The 20,219-nt window shown below is 38.7% G+C and overlaps 3 protein-coding genes across 4 annotated transcripts; 2 read left to right on the forward strand and 1 right to left on the reverse strand.

Moving 5' to 3' along the window:
* Nucleotides 1-3,314: 3,314 nt before the first annotated feature.
* Nucleotides 3,315-5,030, reverse strand: LOC134871355 (stonustoxin subunit beta-like). Of its 2 annotated transcripts, XM_063894105.1 has the most exons (5): nucleotides 4,703-5,030; nucleotides 4,472-4,513; nucleotides 4,301-4,363; nucleotides 4,061-4,203; nucleotides 3,315-3,982 (listed from the first exon to the last, which is right to left on the reverse strand). In XM_063894105.1, the coding sequence occupies exons 1-5, from the start codon at nucleotides 4,752-4,754 to the stop codon at nucleotides 3,566-3,568; spliced, it is 717 nt and encodes a 238-aa protein (XP_063750175.1). In that variant the 5' UTR covers nucleotides 4,755-5,030; the 3' UTR covers nucleotides 3,315-3,565. The 2 variants fall into 2 exon arrangements, with proteins under 2 accessions (XP_063750175.1, XP_063750174.1); XM_063894104.1 differs by having other exon boundaries at nucleotides 3,315-4,203.
* A 2,197-nt stretch (nucleotides 5,031-7,227) lies between these two features.
* On the forward strand, nucleotides 7,228-11,485 carry LOC134870486 (stonustoxin subunit beta-like). Its single transcript, XM_063892670.1, has 5 exons — nucleotides 7,228-7,402; nucleotides 9,429-9,461; nucleotides 9,994-10,056; nucleotides 10,154-10,296; nucleotides 10,617-11,485. Exons 1-5 carry the CDS (start codon nucleotides 7,354-7,356, stop codon nucleotides 11,043-11,045), a joined length of 717 nt encoding a protein of 238 aa, XP_063748740.1. The 5' UTR covers nucleotides 7,228-7,353; the 3' UTR covers nucleotides 11,046-11,485.
* Nucleotides 11,486-11,861: 376 nt separating this feature from the next.
* LOC134871022 (tripartite motif-containing protein 16-like protein) lies at nucleotides 11,862-13,691 on the forward strand. The gene is made up of 5 exons (XM_063893606.1): nucleotides 11,862-12,051; nucleotides 12,521-12,561; nucleotides 12,645-12,707; nucleotides 12,806-12,945; nucleotides 13,034-13,691. The coding sequence occupies exons 2-5, from the start codon at nucleotides 12,528-12,530 to the stop codon at nucleotides 13,442-13,444; spliced, it is 648 nt and encodes a 215-aa protein (XP_063749676.1). The 5' UTR covers nucleotides 11,862-12,051; nucleotides 12,521-12,527; the 3' UTR covers nucleotides 13,445-13,691.
* The last annotated feature ends 6,528 nt before the right edge of the window (nucleotides 13,692-20,219 follow it).

The following is a 20,219-nucleotide window of genomic DNA, read 5'->3' on the forward strand; positions in this document are numbered from 1 at the left end:
CTACACACAAATAACTGAAATACTGAGAGTCATGTGCTGAAAGACAAACTTCTTTTTGGCTTGGAGAGAGAAACTGATACTCTCTGACTTCACACTGGATAAACTTCAGAGCAGAGGGACTGCAGTCTTATTTAATTCTACTGCAATTAGATGGCTTAATTTATCCATGAAATTCAGCAGCAGTGTTTGCCTGTATCAGCTTGGTAATTTACATCATAGACTGACCAATGATTGCACTTGTCTGGTGGGCATTACAGTTATGTCAGGTTGATGTGTGTATTATATTGCTCGTGTATAAAGAAAGGCCGCGCATTAAGTCGTCTTTTATTGTTTGTGTTCTGAGTTTATTGCATAGCTTGACTTGTGCTCTATGCAAACTGTATTTCCCTCACGACACTATAGTTTAACTAGAATAATTTAGCATTAATGGTTATACTATAGAGTTACACTACAATAGCAATTAAGAACACTGTGCCATGACTTAGGGGACATTAAACCACATCTACATTTAACGTATTTAAATTCAATTTTGTATTAGAAATGCATTAATATTTGATGCCAATATTTATAGCGCACATGACTGATAGGTCAAGCAGTGATAGGAGCTTATGTTAAGTGTTGTAATGATTTAAAATAGCACTTATTTTCCTCTTTCAATCAAACTTCCAACCTTTTTAAGACCTGTCTCTATTTGGACAACTACATTCATTTTAAGGTAAATATAACGACGAATAAAAAACTGCTAAATCCCTTTTTTTCATTTTCATTTTCAGTTACTGGCAATGATCTCCAGTTTGGGTGTCCTGAATTAATGTATGACACCATGGCACCACCATGTGGAAATATCAGGAAGTTACATTTCATTTAGGGAGGGATACTTTCGCTTAATCGGTGGGCCAGTGGTTCTCAAACTGTTTTCAATAATGTAAAAATGTCAGCCAAGTGCCCCCTGATCAGAAAACAAAAGCCTATATAAAGAGGTACAGTACAGCACTGCACCATCAGTGTCTGATTTATTAAAACAACAACCGTGTAACTGAGAAACACTTAAATGCATCACTAAATTCATGGCAAACCAATTTTGATATCATGCAATAACACTAAGAAGCATGGGCTTGTGCTTCACTGAGGATCTTTGTCATTCTCTGTGACAGGGAGGCAACTGCAGTGATTACACTATGTTCCAGGCAACGTGTTTCTTAGCCTCCCGATTTGTTTTCCTTTTGATTTTCTTTTCAAACTTTTTTGAATTTCCGACTATTTCTTCAATATTATCCTATTTTTCCCAAAAAGTCTGACTTTTTTTTTCAAATTTCAGATTTTTTTCCTAAATGTTTGACTGTTTCTTCAGAATTTTCACTTTTTCCTAAAAATTCTGACTTTTTAAATGTCGACATTTCGAAAAAATTCTGACATTTTAGCTGGCAAATTCCCAAACGAATCACAAGACTAACTGATATTCAATTACCAATACAACCTTAGGGGGCGCTGTTTTCCTCATTTAAGTAGAGTCACTTGGAAGAAGGAGTAACAATGTCTGTAATGTGACGAAAAATAAATAATATTTTCATTAAAATGGCAGCCATAAACATATTTGATTGTTAAGAGTCATGGCTTGCCTTGGTTCCTGGGTTAATGCACCCCCTGCTTTTTCCAGTAGCAATGGGATCGAGGCTTAAAGGTTGATATTTAGTCTATTCTGCAACAAATGGCTCCACAACAAATGCATATATAAATCCATTTATGCACAACAATAACTAGACAAAAAAAAACCCCTTCTTTCCACAGCTTGTTGTTACAGGTGGCAGGCGCTGGGGTCGACAAAGACAAGGGCCTCCCCATCACCAAACTCGGTCAGAGAAGAGGGTCTCAAACACAGACTATACATTAACCTGAATTTGCGGCTTGTCTACTGGTCTAAAGGTGACCGGGCCTTTGCCACCGGGCCCCTCAGCTGAGGGTCTTCCTCCCTTTCTCAGGTAGACACACTTAGTGACCTCTTTAAAATCTCTTCTTTTGACTTTTTCTTCTTGGGATTTATGATATCTATTTAAATGAACTTAAACTGAAATATATCATGTTTTATATTTTTTTCAGCATATATGTTTGAGTTATTTTTAGCGTTTTGTTTATTGTAAAGCATGTGTTGCATTGAAAGGTGCTGTAAACCATTTTTATGATTGTTGCCAGCAGTAAAATTCATAGTAAAATAAATGAAAGAAACACAACTCTTGTCACAATATGAGCATGGGATTAAAAAACACTCACAAATGTTTTGAGAATGTGGCTTAACACACCCGTTGCTCATGACATCTATGTGGTTGATTTTGGCAAAATTTAACAAACTTCTTGGCACATCATTTGAGACATTTTCAAGTTGCCTCCGTGCAAGTTGTAACATCCCAGAGAAGTGCTTCAAGTGGTGACAATATGTTTCCACTCGTTGAGATTTCCATCATACATAATGTGCAAAAAACCTCTTGCATTTTACTCACTATTTCTTCTGTTCCTAGCTGTTCTCTTTGCTCTAATATGAATGAACTTGGCATTGAGTTGAGTCCTGCGTCTGCCCTCTTACATTTCAGCGACTCTCCTCTTGCCATGCATCCGCACCGGCCTTATGTGTGTTCAGATATTATCTTGTTTATCGCTTCACAGGATCTGCTTTCATGTCACCAGCCTAATCCTCTGGCCCCCCTGCTCAGCGCTAATAGGGATAGGTGAAGAATGAAAAATCCACAGCAGCTGAAGGTATGGTCGAGATTGAATGCTTTGCGTGACAGTGATGGATTCATTTTCCTCTGTTTGTATTTATAAATCATGATTTATTACTTGGGAACTATAGCATTGCAAAAGATACTTCTTTAGCCTGACAACTGGACTGGCTTTGAATTATGTTATTTTGTTTCTTTCGGTTACAGAATGGACGATATTTTCATGCAAGTACGGTGGGTTGATATTTTTGGGATATTGAAATGACCATTCCCGAGCTTATTAGCGCCGCTGAAAGCACGAAGAGTTTGCAGATGTGGAGCTATCCTGGATTTATAGTCGGATGTGCTTATTCGGATGCATACTTATTTGTCTTAACGCTTATTTGTTGTACATGAAATCAGTTTAAATTGAAAGATAATTCATCAAAGTTCGGTTGAATTTATTGCTATGCTCGAAATAGTATGACAGTAAGGAAGTTTACTTAATCTAATTTCCCTTAACATGAACTTCACTGTTATAAGGATACAAACATGCATGATGGGTTTCAATTTGTTTATTGTTTTAAAGTCACATGAAATAAAATATTCTTAAAGATGGCACCCGAATATACAATAGACATCAGATATACACATATATGAACATATGACACCACTTAGACATACTAAACATTCAGTTTGAACAAAATAACACATCAACTCTTATACAAATAGCACCTTCTTTACTAAGACGTGTTTCTTTGTACACACATTTTTGTTTTAGAATAGTTTGTCTTGCATCAACTTGTGTTGCAGTGAGACATATTTTATGTTTCGGATGTGTAAGTTGGAAATGAAACAGATATGGACTCCTTTTATTCCCCGTGTTTCACTAGGAAACATGAGGACTTTTGTCCCACCCAGAAGCCAGGCAACATCCTCCCCTTGAAGGAGCTCTTGATCCGGTGCAGCAGCCTCACTTCGCCCTCCTCTCCCTCCTTTGCTTCTTCTACGGCATAAAAACTCATGACCCCGGCTGGCTGGTCTAGGTACACCCCGATTGTGGTGCACTCGGGTATGTCCCAGATTTCTGAGTTATTGCCATTGAACCACACCTGGTAGCGGCATCCACCCCACCCAAGACCCCAGGACTGATCGTTCTCTCCAAACCCACATTGTCCGTCGCTGCCCCTCCTCCCTGCCCCTTCGTAGGCGACTCCGGCGACCACCCAGCCTGAATATTTCATCTCCCAATAAGCTCGGAAGCCAAAGATTCTCTCTTTGCAGAGAACCTTTAAGAGAAAAGGACAGGATGAAATTACTTGAGTGCAGGAAAAAAGCACATCTGGATTAACACTTAAAAAACCTACCTGGGGGGTATGCTCATATCTCTCTGGTCCATCCAGGACAGGACAGGTGACATCATCAGTCATGCGGGACACCTTGGATCCACCCTGTGTGATCCACAGCATCTTATTGGCTGTCTTGTCATCCAGGGAAAGGTCGACCCAGTCTGTGGGATTTGGAAAATGTGCATCAATGACAGTCAGAAAGAGAAACTGTATAAATCATGAGAGCGAGGAGAGACGCTTTTAAACGGTTGTTCGTACGTTTCAGAAGGTCAGCTCTGCATGTGGGCTCAGGGATGTTGGGCTCATAGTCTGGGATTTTTTCTAGGAAGCAGAGGTATTGCCTTAGAAATATATTCAACAAAGAAGATATGCCATTTGTGAGTTCACATTAGAGATATATATTATTCATGGTTTGCTTTAACATCATACCTGTTGGAGAGGCTGAATCTTTTCTTACTTCAGGTTTTGCCCCTGTAATTATAAAACATTCAATCTTAAACATTTCAAACTTTTGACAACACTGCTCTCATCTCTAAAACTCTGCAATCTGAAAAGACACGTTTTTTCCCTTGCGTATGCACTTTTGCTCAACAATAGATTCGTTTTCTGGCAGTTGAAACAGACATTATCTGCTGAGAACTAGAAAAGGAGTTTACTCACCAGATTTTCCATTTCCCGGCATGATTCTCTTACTGGGAGCACTGGTTGGCATCTCTGAGCGCTTCTTTCTATGTTGAGGTTCCCCTTAATGTTAGTGTCTGTCAGCGGCGTGCTGCTGCAGTGAAGCAAATAGCTTCTCTATATACCCACAGGAAAGAGGGTATTAAAGTTTTTGGAGGCCCCCTGGGGATCCCTCAGAGAAATGTTGGTAAGGTATGCGGAGATAATGAGCTCAATAATAGGTGAGCTGCTGAGCCTGCCAAACCAGGATATCCAGATCAGCGCCAACACATGACCAGCTGACCCGTATTTATCTCTGTCATTCTGAATTTGTTGCTACAATTGTTCTGTCATCGCTTTGTCATCATTATCACATCTTGGAAGTTGAGAGGGGTCACGCAAGACTGGAAGAACAGCCGAAAGACACTTTGAGATCTTTGGATGAAGGAAGTGAAAGCTGGTGCGACAGAGAGGTCATCGTCTCTTAATTCACTTTTTAGGAGATAACTTTAAGATAATGATTTACATGTTTTATAATTCTCCTGATTTCCTCTGCTATGTCTTATAATTATTTTAAGGCACTAAGTAAAATGCTTCTTTTCTCCTTTGACAAAGTAATGTATACACTGTTCTATAGAGATTCCCTGGCTTTGGTAATGTTTATAATAAGTCTGTGAATGTGTATTGATTGGTAACATCCGTACTAGCTGTCTATTACTAATTTTATTGTATTGTAATGGGAGAAAAAGTTCTAGACTATTTTAAAATGATGGTTCATTGTTCTGTTTTTTTTTTACAGTGAAAACAACCTTTTTTTTGGGAGATTTAACGGTGAAATCATAAGAGATTTACTTTTCATTCTCCTTTGACGGCAGACCAATAGACTCTCGGGGGCGGTTCTAAAACTGAAGTCATGCCCTTGACTGTGCAGAGCCGCCAAGTGAGGGGTCACAGCTTTGGTTTGAAGTAACCTGGGCCCCCGGTTTCTTATCAACGAGAGAAGATTAGAGGAATTCAGACACTCTCACGCAAACCCGTGATCGACACTCCCCCTCTCATTTATTTTCTGTGTATCCCTGGAAGGCCAGTCATCTGCTTGGGCAGGCAGGAAAACTAGAAGGTTGGAGCAGCCTTGACTAGGGTTGGCCGTGTGCCGGGGCCGTAAACACCTGAGCTCCGAGCTCACAGTGGGGAACGTATCACAGGAAAGGGGTTAATGACCCGCGACATGCTTTTTCTTTTGACCCGGGAATAAAGGCACTTGTAATAGTTTATGGTTGATGCGATAATGCATGTCAAGTCCATAGCTATGGAGGGTATGACGACCTAAGGTGCTTCAAGGCAAAGAGGGTAAATCAGTTATCCAGTAGTATTTAGGTTAGTTTATTTATACACAGCATGTATACGTCTGCACTGCTTGTTCTAAGTATAGTATATTCTAAATGTATATTCGAATACATGGTTATGGCAGATGTTTTATGCCTAGAATATATAATAGGATACAACATATATATATATATAAACTGTATATTGTATATCATTTTTATATATTGTTGTTGTATTGTTATACTCATCTACACTTACAGGACAAACTGTCTTTGTCAAAAATCTGACATAAAATGATATGTTGATATATGATGTTGACACCCAGATATTTTATAATTTTCAGAGTTGTAACCCTGTGAATGAAGAGTTTGTTGACATGACTTTTTTAAAAACTCAATCTAGTAGAAAGCAATAAAAACTAAAATGTTCAAAGTCAGTCAGGACTCTAAGTAAAAATCCTGATGGAATAGGATGCATGACTTTCAGCTGTAATGGCACAAACCAGTGGTTTTAAGAGAATTCAATGGGTATATCTTTTTAGATTTAAGCGTTAGGGTTACGGTTAGTGTCTGCATTTTTTGAACACAGTTTATTATAGACCTTTTAAGCTGAGGTTTCAACTCCAAAGTAAGAAAACAAAGCTGTGAAAACAACACCTAAATGTTGCCTGTGCATTTACACAGCCAAAATGATTCCAAAATGTCCATAGAGAGGCACATACCCCATTGCATCACATTTAAAGTAAATGACTTTAATAGAGAACAAACACACTGTTGCACCTATTAGACCCCACACAGCTTCACCAGGAACCAAACATATCTTTGCAGGCTTATACTCAGGATTTGTGTGTGTGCGTGTGTGTATGTGTGCGCGCTAGGGTTCATGTCTGTATGTCGGTGTGTGTGTGTGTGTTTGCATAGACCAATAACCCTCTCCACCATCAATGCATCAATGCTGTCACTGTGCAATGTGGAGAGATCAGTGGTTGCGATGCAGTGGGAGGAGGCGTGGTTTACTTGGTACCAGGGGGTGTTCTTCAGACATCGAAACAACCATGCAACCTTTTTAAGGAAAAACATACAAACGCGGCTCCAATTACAAGCTTCCATCCTCCCCCTCCTTTTCTATTGGAACATTTAATCTCACGCTCACGTCCACGCCACCGGCTCTCACTCCTCCACCTCTGTCCTGCATTAAAGGTATATAAGAGTGGCATTAAGTTGTCACACAGTGGAGCCAAAAGAGACTCATCAAACTCAGAGAGACCGGTGACATCGGGCTTGAGACAGGCTCACCACAGCAGCTTTAAAACCCTTTCATCAAGAATGCCAGCCACCAACAGAATCATTTCTGACAGCCGGATGACCGATAAAGGTGACATATTTTCCTACATTTTACCATTTTTAATCATTGGTTTGAGTACGGTTAATTAAAATGTGTAATATTTTCCTGCTAAATGTCAATCATTTGTGAACCCATGCTAAATTCATCTGAAAAATTCAATGGTAATCTTCTTTTCAGGTAAATTAAGCCTTTAAGTAATATTGCAGCATATTTTAGTTGGTGCTAATTCAGCAATTATGATCAGCAATGCTTTCAATGTACTAATTCAAGTACCCCAGCCTTACTGTGACTGCAGCAGTTTATTTTATTATCCTCCGAGGCATATCCCGAGTGAATGGGTCACTAGAGTTAATGTCTGTAGGGATAGCGCAATATTTCACAGGCCGATTTCATGCTTGTCGTTATCAGGGGCCTATAATGGTTTTACTGTCTGGGACCAAGGGTCTGTAAGTGTCAACATCATCTGCATTAAAAAAAGATTTGACGGGTATTCAAATGCTGTATGTGTAGTATAATACCCGTCTTGAAAATGGGTGACATTCAGCAGGATTGTAGCTCATTAATGTCAGCTTACAGACTGTTTTTATCATCAGAACATAGGAAAGAAATCTCATATGAACCTGTAGCATAACTTTCAGAGGAATAGAGTATCTAGTTTGCATTTACTGTTTAAAATGGTAGAATTGTCAGCTTTTTAGCCATACAAATCCAGCCTTCTGCTTATTAAACACAACAATGTAGTCCTAATAAAACATGTATTTCCCCTAACACCTAAAAGCAGACAGAGCCTCATCATTTAAAACAAAACATTCATTCAAATCCTGTCACTTGCCTAACAAGCCCCGACGGCCTCAGAGGGAGTTCAAAGCTGCTTTAGAGCTTACATGTTTTGTATGGTGTCATGTTGTAATGAGGCCAGACAAAAGCAGTTATTTTCATCACCTTGTGCTATATTCAGACAGGTGGCCTAACATTCTCTCATGGCCCATCAGCCTTCTGTCAACAGAGAGATAATATCAGCTCATATCCAAGTCAAAAGTGACTGTAAAGTAACTGTTACATTTGAAAAGGCAAATTATGACAACAACCAGAAATACTCCGAACTTAGCTTCATTTTTGGAACCTCAATCCTTTGTTATTTTCCTCTGCTTGCCTAGACAAACTTGACTCGTGTTCTGATGGGTTGCCAATGTGTGAATGAAAGGATAGTTTGTATTGGAGACGTGTTGATATAAATAAAAACGCATTACTTATGTTAGTTGACGCTGACATCTTAATGCTGCCGGGATTAAGTGTCTCCTCATATTGAACTCCGCCCGCAACAACAAACGGGACGCTGAATGCTTGTACAAGTGTTCCTTACAAAATTGGCATCAGATCCGAGCCTGAAATGCAATCGTTATCCATCAACTATTTGTTCAAGGAAAGTTGCTACACAATACGCCGCCTGTAATCGACCCTGATTTGAAATCGAAATGCTAGCAGACTTAATTATCTTCTGTCTGCATGTTAAGCTCCCTTTATTAAAAAATATCCTCCTGTATTATCACATTTAAGAATAAAGCATGTGGTACAAGCTATTATCCTCACATCAACTCTATTGCAAAACAGCTGTTTTTCATTTAGGCCAGAATTGAAATGGAATTTGTCACTTTTTTTTTGAAGCGTTTACTCAAGTCTCCTAGTTGTTTACCTCAATAAACAAATTCTGGATCTACATCCCCAACTTATCAGATTTGTGCGAGCTGATCATATCCCTTCTCATCTGATAAACTGCTCAGAGCTTCATGCTGTGCTCCAATGTGACTGAGGCTTACCCCCCTCCAACATTTGAGGTGTCTTGTTAATCCTAATGGTCTGGTATGAATCAGCCACTGGCTCCAGGAAGTTGCTGATGTGATGAGCTGATGGAAGCAGATGGTTTCTAAGTATACACTGTTTGGCACTTCATCAGATGTTGGGACACACCTGACATGCTCTCTTTCCTATATCATTTATAACAGCCAGTACACAGTAGGTTGCACTGTCTCAAATAGTTTTTATTTTCTTTTTGCAGCAAAAAAAGTGAAAAATGGGAACTCACCTACAGGTATTATTATTATGATTATTTTGTGTTATTAATATTAGAAGTAGTGTTATTAATAAAATATGTATTATTATTTGTCTGTATTATACAATGTTTTATTATTATTTGGCTGTGTTATTAGTATTAATGTGTATTATTAGTACTCCTAATAATCAAATATTATGTATTATTATTATTATAAAATGTTTTTATTATTATTTTAGTGTATTATTATTATTAATAATTTGTTATTATTATTATTAATAAACTGATATTATTTATTATTATTTTCTTTATTATTGTTACATTTTTTTATTATTATTACTTTTTAAATGGTTTCAATGGATAATATTTTCAAATCGTTTTCAATTAGCTATGAGCTAATTTTCAACCATTAATCAACAGCCTAAGAGACATAACATGAGACATTTAGTATAATTCCAAATGAGACACCTTATTACAGACTTGTGCTTTTTAATTATTTTGTAAATGCAGATTACAAATGCCATCCGTCTCCAGTTTCGCTGACCTTGTTGTTCTGTCACCCGCTCCTCAGAGAATGTCCCCTTCTACGAGCCAAACATCCCTGAGCCTAAATGCAGAGCTGATCTTATCAAATGTAATATTCTTACTCAAGCTTTTATTCTTTCACAATTTGCTCCAAACGTGGTCATAGAAGTATTCATTTTTCCTTTGAATCTGATGTTTTTTTCCAGACTGGTTCAACCTTTCCCTGGATGACAAGACAGCCAATAAGATGCTGTGGATCGGAGAGCATGGTGCTAAGGTGGCCCGTATGACCGATGACCTCACCTGTCCCGTCTTGGATAGACCAGAGCGATATGAGTATTCTCCACAGGTACTTTGTGAAGATGCAGTTATTTTTGTCTGAAAATATGCAATTTATTTCCTCTTGATGTTCGATATGGTGTGAAATGAGATAAGGGTTACATAATACTGTCATCACCCTGCCAAAGTCATTGATGTTTGATGTGATTGTAAAACCGCAGGCAACGGGACTCTACTAGAGGGCTGTCCCGAGTGTTTATTTAAATCCTGAGGTCACTCATTTGGCATTGCAAGTCAGAGTACTCTGAATTCTCCGTGGCAGCTGTAATAAATCACACGTGATGTTGGATTGCCTCAAAGTCACATTCATTCCATTCCACGTTTCAAAAGGTTCTTTGCAAAGAGGGCATCCTGGGTTTCCGAGGCTACTGGGAAATCGAGTACTCGGGGTGGGTCGTGGTCGGGGTGGCGTACGAACGAGCAGGAAGGAGGAACCGCGACGGATCCTGTGGCCTGGGAGAGAACGAGGAGTCGTGGGCTCTCGGCTGGAGCGGTTCCAGCTACAGCGCCTGGCACAACGGCTCCTTTGTAGAGATCTTGGATGTTCCCAAGTACACAACAATTGGTGTTTACCTTGACCAGCCTGCAGGTATCCTAAATTTCTATGGCGTGGATGAGGTGAAGGAGGGAGAGGAAAACACAGGAGAAAAGGAGGTTTACATTTTGCAACAGATCAGGACACCCTTTGAGCAGAAAATGATACCAGGTTTCTGGGTAGGGCCGCAGTCACACTGTTCTATCAAAAAGAAGGAGGAATAAATGTCAGAATCAACATTACAACATCATATCTGGATGTCAGTGATTAGGAGAGAGAAGTGAATCTACCTTTTAATAATAAAGCTACAGTTATTGCAGCTTCAAACACACAATTACATTAGAGTAAAGACATTAGTTCACATGAGATATATTCCTTATATACAGCATCTCTTGGTTAGATATATAGTTATTGTTATTGTACATTTCATTAAAGGCAACAAAGTGCAATCAGGTACGTGGGGTTCACCTTTGACCTACCGCCATCTTGGACTTCCCTGACACCACTGGACCACCCAAGGTTTATACTGATGAATATATATGTGTTTTTATTCCTCCACTGTTAATGTTTGCAAATAATATGTAGAGTTACCTGGTTTGAATGTATGCAAAATGTAAAGTTTAACAAAATAATAAAACGCTCAGTGGGACACAATCTGTCTTGTTTGGTTATTTCAAATGCTAACGAATGGCACAAATGAACAAAAACAAAAAAACCAAGCAGGTGGTGCAAGCAGTGACTGAATGTATTTATTAGATAAGTTAAACCATATACTTATAATAGGATTCTTGGGATGTCAACACTAACGTTTTCATTTCCAGGTGGGCTCTTAGCATACACTACCTACATAGCTGAGGTCATATTCTGAATGACGAAAACAAATCAGTGATGACGCTCTTGGTAACACAGTGTCCGTACACACGATACTCTTTTTACAAACAGACTTCTACTCTTTCTAAAGTGTCCAGTGTCTGTTTTTTTTAGCCTCACATAAATCTATATGTCACAACCAAGTTTGGCGCCTGCCAAAAACTGTTCCACTAACCTTAAATACTCCTTCCGACACTCCTCAAGCCCCCCTGAATCGTATTTACTGAGGGTATAAAAGTCAAGCGGAAGACTTGCACTCTTACTTTTCTGTTAGCAGATCGAAATGGATTATTAGCACCAAGCTTAAGATGCCCTCTACACCCAAGTCTGCTATAATCATTTCAGAGAGCGGCAAACCAGGTACACCACGTTTTTAGCTTGTATGCATTTTCATTATTAAGAACATGTATAAGCTCTTTTAACCACTGACTTTCGTAGCTGCCTTGTCAAACACTGTATTTTGCTTTTGGTTAACCAAGTGTGAGTGTTTAAACTTAAGGCATGCACAGTACTGTATGTATTACATCATCCATAGTGTACTGTAAGCAAGAGATTGGTATTTGAATTAAATCAAGTATCAAAGAAATAGACAAAGGGGGGATTATAACTTCACCTGTTGCAGTGATATTAATAAATGGGAGTTGATGGGGTAACCTTTTCAGAATAAGATCCCAATTGTAAACTACAATTTTCAAACTCCATGAACTCATGATTTGTGACAATTGGTCTTGATATTTAATAACGACTTAGATTTATACTTTCTTAACGATGACACCTTAATACAGAGTTCTATTTTTGAGTGTTTAACCTTTGGTCTTAACCTTCTTAGGCAAAAAATGAATTCCAACAGGAAAAAGAAGATAATTGAAGGTAATTGTCTTGATGAATGCTTTCGTACTCTTTATGATGTGAGTGTTAGTTTGTATCTTCAACATATTTTTCTTTCTGCACAGAAAAAGTTCCTGTTTATGAGCCGGACATTCCAGAACCAACATGCAGAGCCGGGCTCTTGAAGTGTAAGAGCAGATTTATTTTCTCAAATAATTTAACGTCTAGCACTGCTGTCCAGGATTTAATGAAAAAAAACTGCATTCGCTTAATTTTGTTCCTTCAGACTGGAAGAATTTTTCTTTAGATGACAAGACTGCCAACAAACATTTGTGGATTGGTGACAATGGGTCAAAAGTGTTTCGAAGAACTGAGGAGCTTTGTCCCGTCCTGGATAGATCAGAGAGATATGAGTACTCTCCACAGGTGAGTCAGAAATAAATACAGTGACAGGTTTGTAAAGAAACACATAGTTTTTGTGGAATTCTTATTTATTTTCGTTATTTCTTAAAAGGTGGTGTGTAAAGAGCCTATTTGGAACACGAGGGCTTATTTTGAGGTGGATTACACTGGTTGGGTGGCGATTGGAGCCACCTATGAAGGAGCAGGAAGGAGGGTGAACGCCGGGCCGAGCGGCCTGGGGGAAAATGAAGAGTCCTGGGGTCTGTGTTGGTCAGGAACACGATACCAGATCTGGTTCAACGGTGTAAACGAAGACATATTAGATATCCCGCACAGCTCCACCATTGGAGTTTACGTGGACCAGCCTGCTGGGATCATCAGCTTTTATGTGGTGACCGGTGAGGGGGAAGAAAAGGAGGTCAAGCTTTTGCAAAGAATTAACAGCACTCTTAAGGAAAATATTCTTCCAGGTTTCTGGATGGGAATTCAGTCCTCATGCACATTAGTGAAGAGACCAGAATGAATTGCTAAAGCTAAATCTGATCAAATCTGTTAATTATCACAAGGGTTTTGACTCCTATAAGTGTCAACTGTTGCACATATTCCTGTAAATCTCTCTCTCTTTTTTTATGTCACGCATCCTTCAGCTCTAATTGGTTGATATGTTACTGTAGCATCTGATTGGATAGTTATGTACTGATTCTTATTCATGAGTGTTGAGTGCCTTGTGACTTTCTGTAATCTAAAATAAATGTGGTACCATAAATGAATGATTTCTCAGCCAAAGTGTGTTTGTTTTCCACTTTATTTCCCCGTTTTCATATCAGACTTCAATGTACATCAGACAATTAAATTAATCAAAAGCTCTTTAAGGTGGAAATCAAATTGTAGTAGCAAGTCATCAGAGGCCTTTTTAAGGCAAGTTTACTGTATGAAATGTAATATTGGACCTAAATCTGCACGATGCACACAAAGAACCAGAACGAGAAAGAAAAAACTTCATCTTCCTGCGTCTGCAGAGAAACAAAGTTTACTCACTGAAGCTAAAAAGAAACTGTGGAGATAATCCTTTAAAATCCCCTTAAAATGAAAGACTGAACCAGAATAATATTGTTTTTTAAGGGATTTAAGAAAACAAACAAATAACAAATCAAACCCTTGAATATATTGTTATACATTTATATTAATATATCACATAACCGTAGATTCAATTGTCCTGAAGCCGCACTAATGTGGAGCAACAGCATGTTAAATTAAAAAATGTTGTTTTTTCAATAAGTAAAATGAAACAGCTGTTCTGCTCATTTACAAAGACATTCATAAAACACCCCTTTGAGCACTGGAAGAATAAACAAAAGATGTCAAACACGGGATTTGAACCCACAACCTAAAGACCTCATGTTATCGTCTCTACCAACTGAGCTTTCTGGAATACTGTGCATCTTACAGATTGTTTTAGTGAACACATAATACTGATGTTTTTCTGCTTTCAGTTTGAAAGTATTTTGCCTTGCCCACAAAGGTTTTTGGTAGATCTTCCACACGTCTTTTCAAATGTAGTTTCTCATGCTCACCAAGCAAGCTAGGTTTACTACAGTTTGACGGAGGTAAAGAGTCTCATGTTCTTGATCTCTCTGGTTCTGAAGGTTGATCAGCGTCGAAGATGGTCCCGTGGTGAAGGTGGTAATCTCCAAGAGACTGGGGTTCAAAACTTGAATAAGGTATGCCACACAAGAGTGAATGTGAATGGTGTGTGTGATGTCATGGGTCTATGCTAATCATAAATAACAAACTCAACTCAATTTCCTAAAACAATACTCGAATGCATCAGTTCAAAAAAAAAAAACTAAAAACTTTAAAATGTCATCGTTTTCAACTTGCGAATAAGGAGCCAACAGCAAAGGTCCACAGTCTCTCAAGCTAGCCAACTGAGCTACCTAGAGAAACGGTTTGAATGTTTATTTCAGTTTGTAAGTTTTAGTCTGTTTAGGTGAACACGTTTTCCCAAGGGACAACCATTAAACGCAAAACATAAAATGTCAAACTTAGTTGAAAATGGATTAAAGTACTTTTAAATACTACACACCTTAGTCAATATTTGCCCCCAGTATTTAAATAAGGATGAATTACAACAATTTAAATGTCCTTTGAAGTAAAAAGGGTGATTTGCATATTTAAATGGATTAACACTAAAAAATACAAGCTTGTGTTATTTTGTTTTGATAGAGTAAACTGTAACCATGTATAGGAGGTACTGTGAATCTAATAATACCATTTGTGTCAGGGTTTGGGGAAATAGGACCCAAGTGCAGCAACAAAGGGAGGCAGGTATGGGTACAAACGAAAGGCGAGCTTTATTCCAAAAGCTGTTTTACAAAAATACGAAGTTGGGAAAAATCCAGAACATGAAAAACACTTGACTTGAACACATGAAAGACGACAACGAACTGACAGAGAACACAGGGAAAGCAGGACTAAATACAAAGACACTAATCACACACAAGCCACAGCTGGGGAGGGGAGGCAGAAACATGAGGGCAACAGGTGACAACAATCAGGTTCGGGGCAGACGCTGACAATGGCGGGAAAACACACAAAGACAGAAAGTAACAGGGCCTGCAATGAGAAACAAGGCAAGTACAAAATAAAACAGGAAATGGAAAACGAGACACAACATGAAACACAGGGGCTTGACTAGACATGACATGACGTGAATACATGAACACTTCACTTGGTATGACATAAATAGTAGATTAAACATGAAATGACAGACATCATAAATAAACATAACTAACAGATTTGACGAGACGTAACAATTTGACAGTTAAAACATTTGTTTACACTGTATATTAAGGCTTTCACATCTTATAAATAGTTCTATACACACATCATAAATCAAAAAATGATGTATGAACAAGTATTTGTTTCACTTACAAACTGTAAAATAAACAAAGATAGTATTACACAAGTGTGTGCATACATGCGCACCTGTGATCAAGTCTGATTTACACACTGGCTCCTTGATGAGCACAAGTTAGAATTTACGGCCGGTTACCATGAGACTCAAACCTATAAGTCGGGTACAAGCATCCATCATCGACCGAAAGAAAACCCAACTGATCCCATGATCTAAGAATAATCACACCCAGAGGGCCTGAGTACAAGTTTGTGTCTGGATAAGCTATGAACGGCATGTGAGTGAGTTGTAACTCTAAGCTTGTGACATTAACAAAACAGTATAAGTGACACATATAGCATGACATACAGTTTGGAGGGGAGAGTGACCCACATTTCATGCTGATACAACCCAGAAGATGCAGAATACTTATGAATACATGTTTAATAGTTTTGATGGTTTGCAGCTAAATAAAGTTGTGTCTGCTGCTTTTGAACCTGAACTGCTATCGTAGGTGCAATCATGCAGTAAAACACACTGGAATAAAGTCTTTACTGTGCTTTATTTTTATATATCTATTCATGTGGTACATACAGTGGGGCAAAAAAGTATTTAGTCAGCCACCAATTGTGCAAGTTCTCCCATTTAAAAAGATGAGAGAGGCCTGTAATTTTTATCATAGGTATACCTCAACTATGAGAGACAAAATGAGAAAAAAAAATCCAGGAAATCACATTGTAGGATTTTTAATGAATTAATTGGTAAATTCCTCGGTAAAATAAGTATTTGGTCACCTACAAACAAGCAAGATTTCTGGCTCTCACAGACCTGTAAGTTCTTCTTTAAGAGGCTCCTCTGTCCTCCACTCGTTACCTGTATTAATGGCACCTTTTTGAACTCGTTATCAGTATAAAAGACACCTGTCCACAACCTCAAACAGTCATACTCCAAACTCCACTATGGCCAAGACCAAAGAGCTGTCAAAGGAGACCAGAGACAAAATTGTAGACCTGCACCAGGCTGGGAAAACTGAATCTGCAATAGGTAAGCAGCTTGGTGTGAAGAAATCAACTGTGGGAGCAATTATTAGAAAATGGAAGACATACAAGACCACTGCTAATCTCCCTCGATCTGGGGCTCCACGCAAGATCTCACCCCGTGGGGTCAAAATGATCACAAGAACGGTGAGCAAAAATCCCAGAACCACACGGGGGGACCTAGTGAATGACCTGCAGAGAGCTGGGACCAAAGTAACAGAGGCTACCATCAGTAACACACTACGCCGCCAGGGACTTAAATCCTGCAGTTCCAGACGTGTCCCCCTGCTTAAGCCAGTACATGTCCAGGCCCGTCTGAAGTTTGCTAGAGGGCATTTGGATGATCCAGAAGAGGATTGGGAGAATGTCATATGGTCAGATGAAACCAAAATAGAACTTTTTGGTAAAAACTCAACTCGTCGTGTTTGGAGGAGAAAGAATGCAGAGTTGCTTCCAAAGAACACCATACCTACTGTGAAGCATGGGGGTGGAAACATCATGCTTTGGGGCTGTTTTTCTGCGAAGGGACCAGGACGACTGATCCGTGTAAAGGAAAGAATGAATGGGGCCATGTATCGTGAGATTTTGAGTGAAAACCTCCTTCCATCAGCAAGGGCACTGAAGATGAAGCGTGGCTGGGTCTTTCAGCATGACAATGATCCCAAACACACCGCCAGGGCAACGAAGGAGTGGCTTCGTAAGAAGCATTTCAAGGTCCTGGAGTGGCCTAGCCAGTCTCCAGATCTCAACCCCATAGAAAATCTTTGGAGGGAGTTGAAAGTCCGTGTTGCCCAGCGACAGCCCCAAAACATCACTGCTTTAGAGGAGATCTGCATGGAGGAATGGGCCAAAATACCAGCAACAGTGTGTGGAAACCTTGTGAAGACTTACAGAAAACGTTTGACCTCTGTCATTGCCAACAAAGGTATATAACAAAGTATTGAGATGAACTTTTGTTATTGACCAAATACTTATTTTCCACAATCATTTGAAATTAATTCTTTAAAAATCCTACAATGTGATTTTCTGGATTTCTTTTTCTCATTGTGTCTCTCATAGTTGAGGTATACCTATGATGAAAATTACAGGCCTCTCTCATCTTTTTAAATGGGAGAACTTGCACAATTGATGGCTGACTAAATACTTTTTTGCCCCACTGTATGTCCGATACTTACTTTTACACATATCCCTTTTTCTCACGTGAACATCATTTCTATTCTCTATTCCATCTCATTGTAAATATTATTGTCATTTTTGTCTTATTATATTAGTATTCCTCTTATTGTGACTATTATTGCTGACCCATTCTCTCGTCCAATATGTTTTATTGTCCCAGTATAAAAGACCATGTCTCTTTTACATAAATATTTGTCCCCTCTGTGTTAAGAGATTCAGAAAGTTTCAGGAAAAAATATTCTCTCTCTTTTTGTCCGGATCCATTTGTATGAAATCCTGTGTAAAATGAGCTGATTGGATTTTTGCCACTTTGTGATGTCACAATGTTTTTTTCTGTTGCGCAACATTTAGCCAATATCCAACGAGGTAACACCTGCCCACGTTATCACCTGGTTATCCTCCTAGAACACCATTTGAAAAAAACAACAAAAAAACCCCACTTTTTAAAAAAACCAATCAACCAACCAAGCTACAGACACAGAATCAGAACTTTTTAAACAGGGTTGAAACAGAGGGGGTTTATGGCATGCTACAATGATCTGTTTTGTATTTGGAGCCAAACACTTCAGAGACATGTTTTGTGTATCTGACACCTATGATATGTTTTTGAAAAAGAGCATAATAGGGGACCTTTAACCTCCATAAAGTAAAACTTGCAATTCAGCTTAGATGTTTTACAACAATAGAAAGCAGTTTCAGGTATGTATGATGCTTCCACATTTACCTGAGAAAAAAAGTGTGAATCCATTAATAGCATTAAAAAGCAATAATGAACACAGTATGTCAGTGTCCTAACTTTCTTAATACTCCATGACGCTTTTGTTATACTAATACAGGCTTATTTAGTTGCGTTTAGCAGCTGTTTCTAAATGAGTTTCACTAAATGTGACCCCCACCTGGTCCAACAATAACTAGCACATCGATAATATGCAGCACTCATTTACACTGACACTATTGGTCCCAGCAGAGTTACTGTCATGCTGCTGCTGGCCCGCGGTCAAACCTACTGGATAGTGTCAATGGTTTCATGTTCCTGAATATTTTCTCTACAAAATCTAATTGACTTTGCATAAAACTCTAACCCAGTACTGAGTTCACTTTGTATATTAGTATGCGTAATTCTAGATTGAACTACACAGCATCTTTACAAGTAAGTGGTAAGTGATTGAAACGATTTCACCCCAAAAAAACATTATATATTACCGACCATACTGTAGGAGTTTTATATGATTATCAAATATTTATTAAAAAGTTTCAGTGTTTTATATGTACATAAATATATAAATCAATTGTTTTTTTAAAAACATGTCATTAGCAGTGAGGTGGAAAATGATCAAACAGCTCTATCTGCTGGATGGTTGTGCTTTATACACCACAGAAGTCAAAAACATGAGCTGTTTAGCTAGAGACTGGCTGCATGCAAAACTAATTGTACCAACTGTACATAATAAACTTCAGGGTGCAGACACACACTGTGATAAATTGAATATGCAATATAAAGATGTACTTATATACTCCATTGCATTGTGTTATCTTCTATAGATTGCAAAATGAGAGACTGAAAAGTTACCAAATAGCATTATCATTTGAGTTTGAAAGAGTTATTTATTTATTCATTTCAGTATTTATTTTAGAATCTTTACTTATTGATGGTCGAACACTTAATGTGGACTCTAAGCTAACTGTCCTTTGTCAAAAACTGCATTTCCCATGAGCCTTGAAACCACTGAGAGCGCCCCACAGGTTGTTCAGTGTGTAACCGGAGAGGGTATTTAGCCATGCAGCTGTCAGTCAACAGGGCTGATGCTGTAGTATGCTAAATGGGACGGCTTGTAAATATGTGGAGGCAGACTGAACCCCCCAAACCCCCCCCCCCCTGACTTGGAAATCCTGGCATCTGAGGTCACAACCTTCTTGTTGAAACCAAATGGCCTGAACACGTGAGATACTTATTATAAATTGGCATGATTACTATTTCAGTGTTGAGCAATCGTTATGTACATTAATGCTGTAGTGAGTACGTGTCGTGGTTGTACAATAGCATACATACCAGACAGGCCTTTAGCTTGCTGAAACTATATTTAGAGTTGACTTTCGTCCTATCTTTTTGTTCTTATCATGAGCCTTAAAATGCCTTTCATAGCTTCCTCTTGTCGAGCTTTAATGCCAGCTCTCCAGAGGCATCTGTA

Source organism: Eleginops maclovinus, chromosome 10 (genome assembly GCF_036324505.1).
Source record: "Eleginops maclovinus isolate JMC-PN-2008 ecotype Puerto Natales chromosome 10, JC_Emac_rtc_rv5, whole genome shotgun sequence".
Taxonomy (NCBI): Eukaryota; Metazoa; Chordata; class Actinopteri; order Perciformes; family Eleginopidae; genus Eleginops; species Eleginops maclovinus.

Coding starts and splice junctions, on each gene's coding strand:
- LOC134871355 (XM_063894104.1), bottom strand. CDS start 4,754: ATGCCAACCAGTGCTCCCAGTAAGAGAATCATGCCGGGAAATGGAAAA. Junction 4,514..4,702: donor GCCGGGAAATGGAAAATCTG/GTGAGTAAACTC, acceptor TTATAATTACAG/GGGCAAAACCTGAAGTAAGA. Junction 4,204..4,300: donor CAGAGCTGACCTTCTGAAAC/GTACGAACAACC, acceptor CAAATCCCACAG/ACTGGGTCGACCTTTCCCTG.
- LOC134870486 (XM_063892670.1), top strand. CDS start 7,354: ATGCCAGCCACCAACAGAATCATTTCTGACAGCCGGATGACCGATAAA. Junction 7,403..9,428: donor CAGCCGGATGACCGATAAAG/GTGACATATTTT, acceptor TTCTTTTTGCAG/CAAAAAAAGTGAAAAATGGG. Junction 10,057..10,153: donor CAGAGCTGATCTTATCAAAT/GTAATATTCTTA, acceptor GTTTTTTTCCAG/ACTGGTTCAACCTTTCCCTG.
- LOC134871022 (XM_063893606.1), top strand. CDS start 12,528: ATGAATTCCAACAGGAAAAAGAAGATAATTGAAG. Junction 12,708..12,805: donor CAGAGCCGGGCTCTTGAAGT/GTAAGAGCAGAT, acceptor TTGTTCCTTCAG/ACTGGAAGAATTTTTCTTTA. Junction 12,946..13,033: donor GATATGAGTACTCTCCACAG/GTGAGTCAGAAA, acceptor ATTTCTTAAAAG/GTGGTGTGTAAAGAGCCTAT.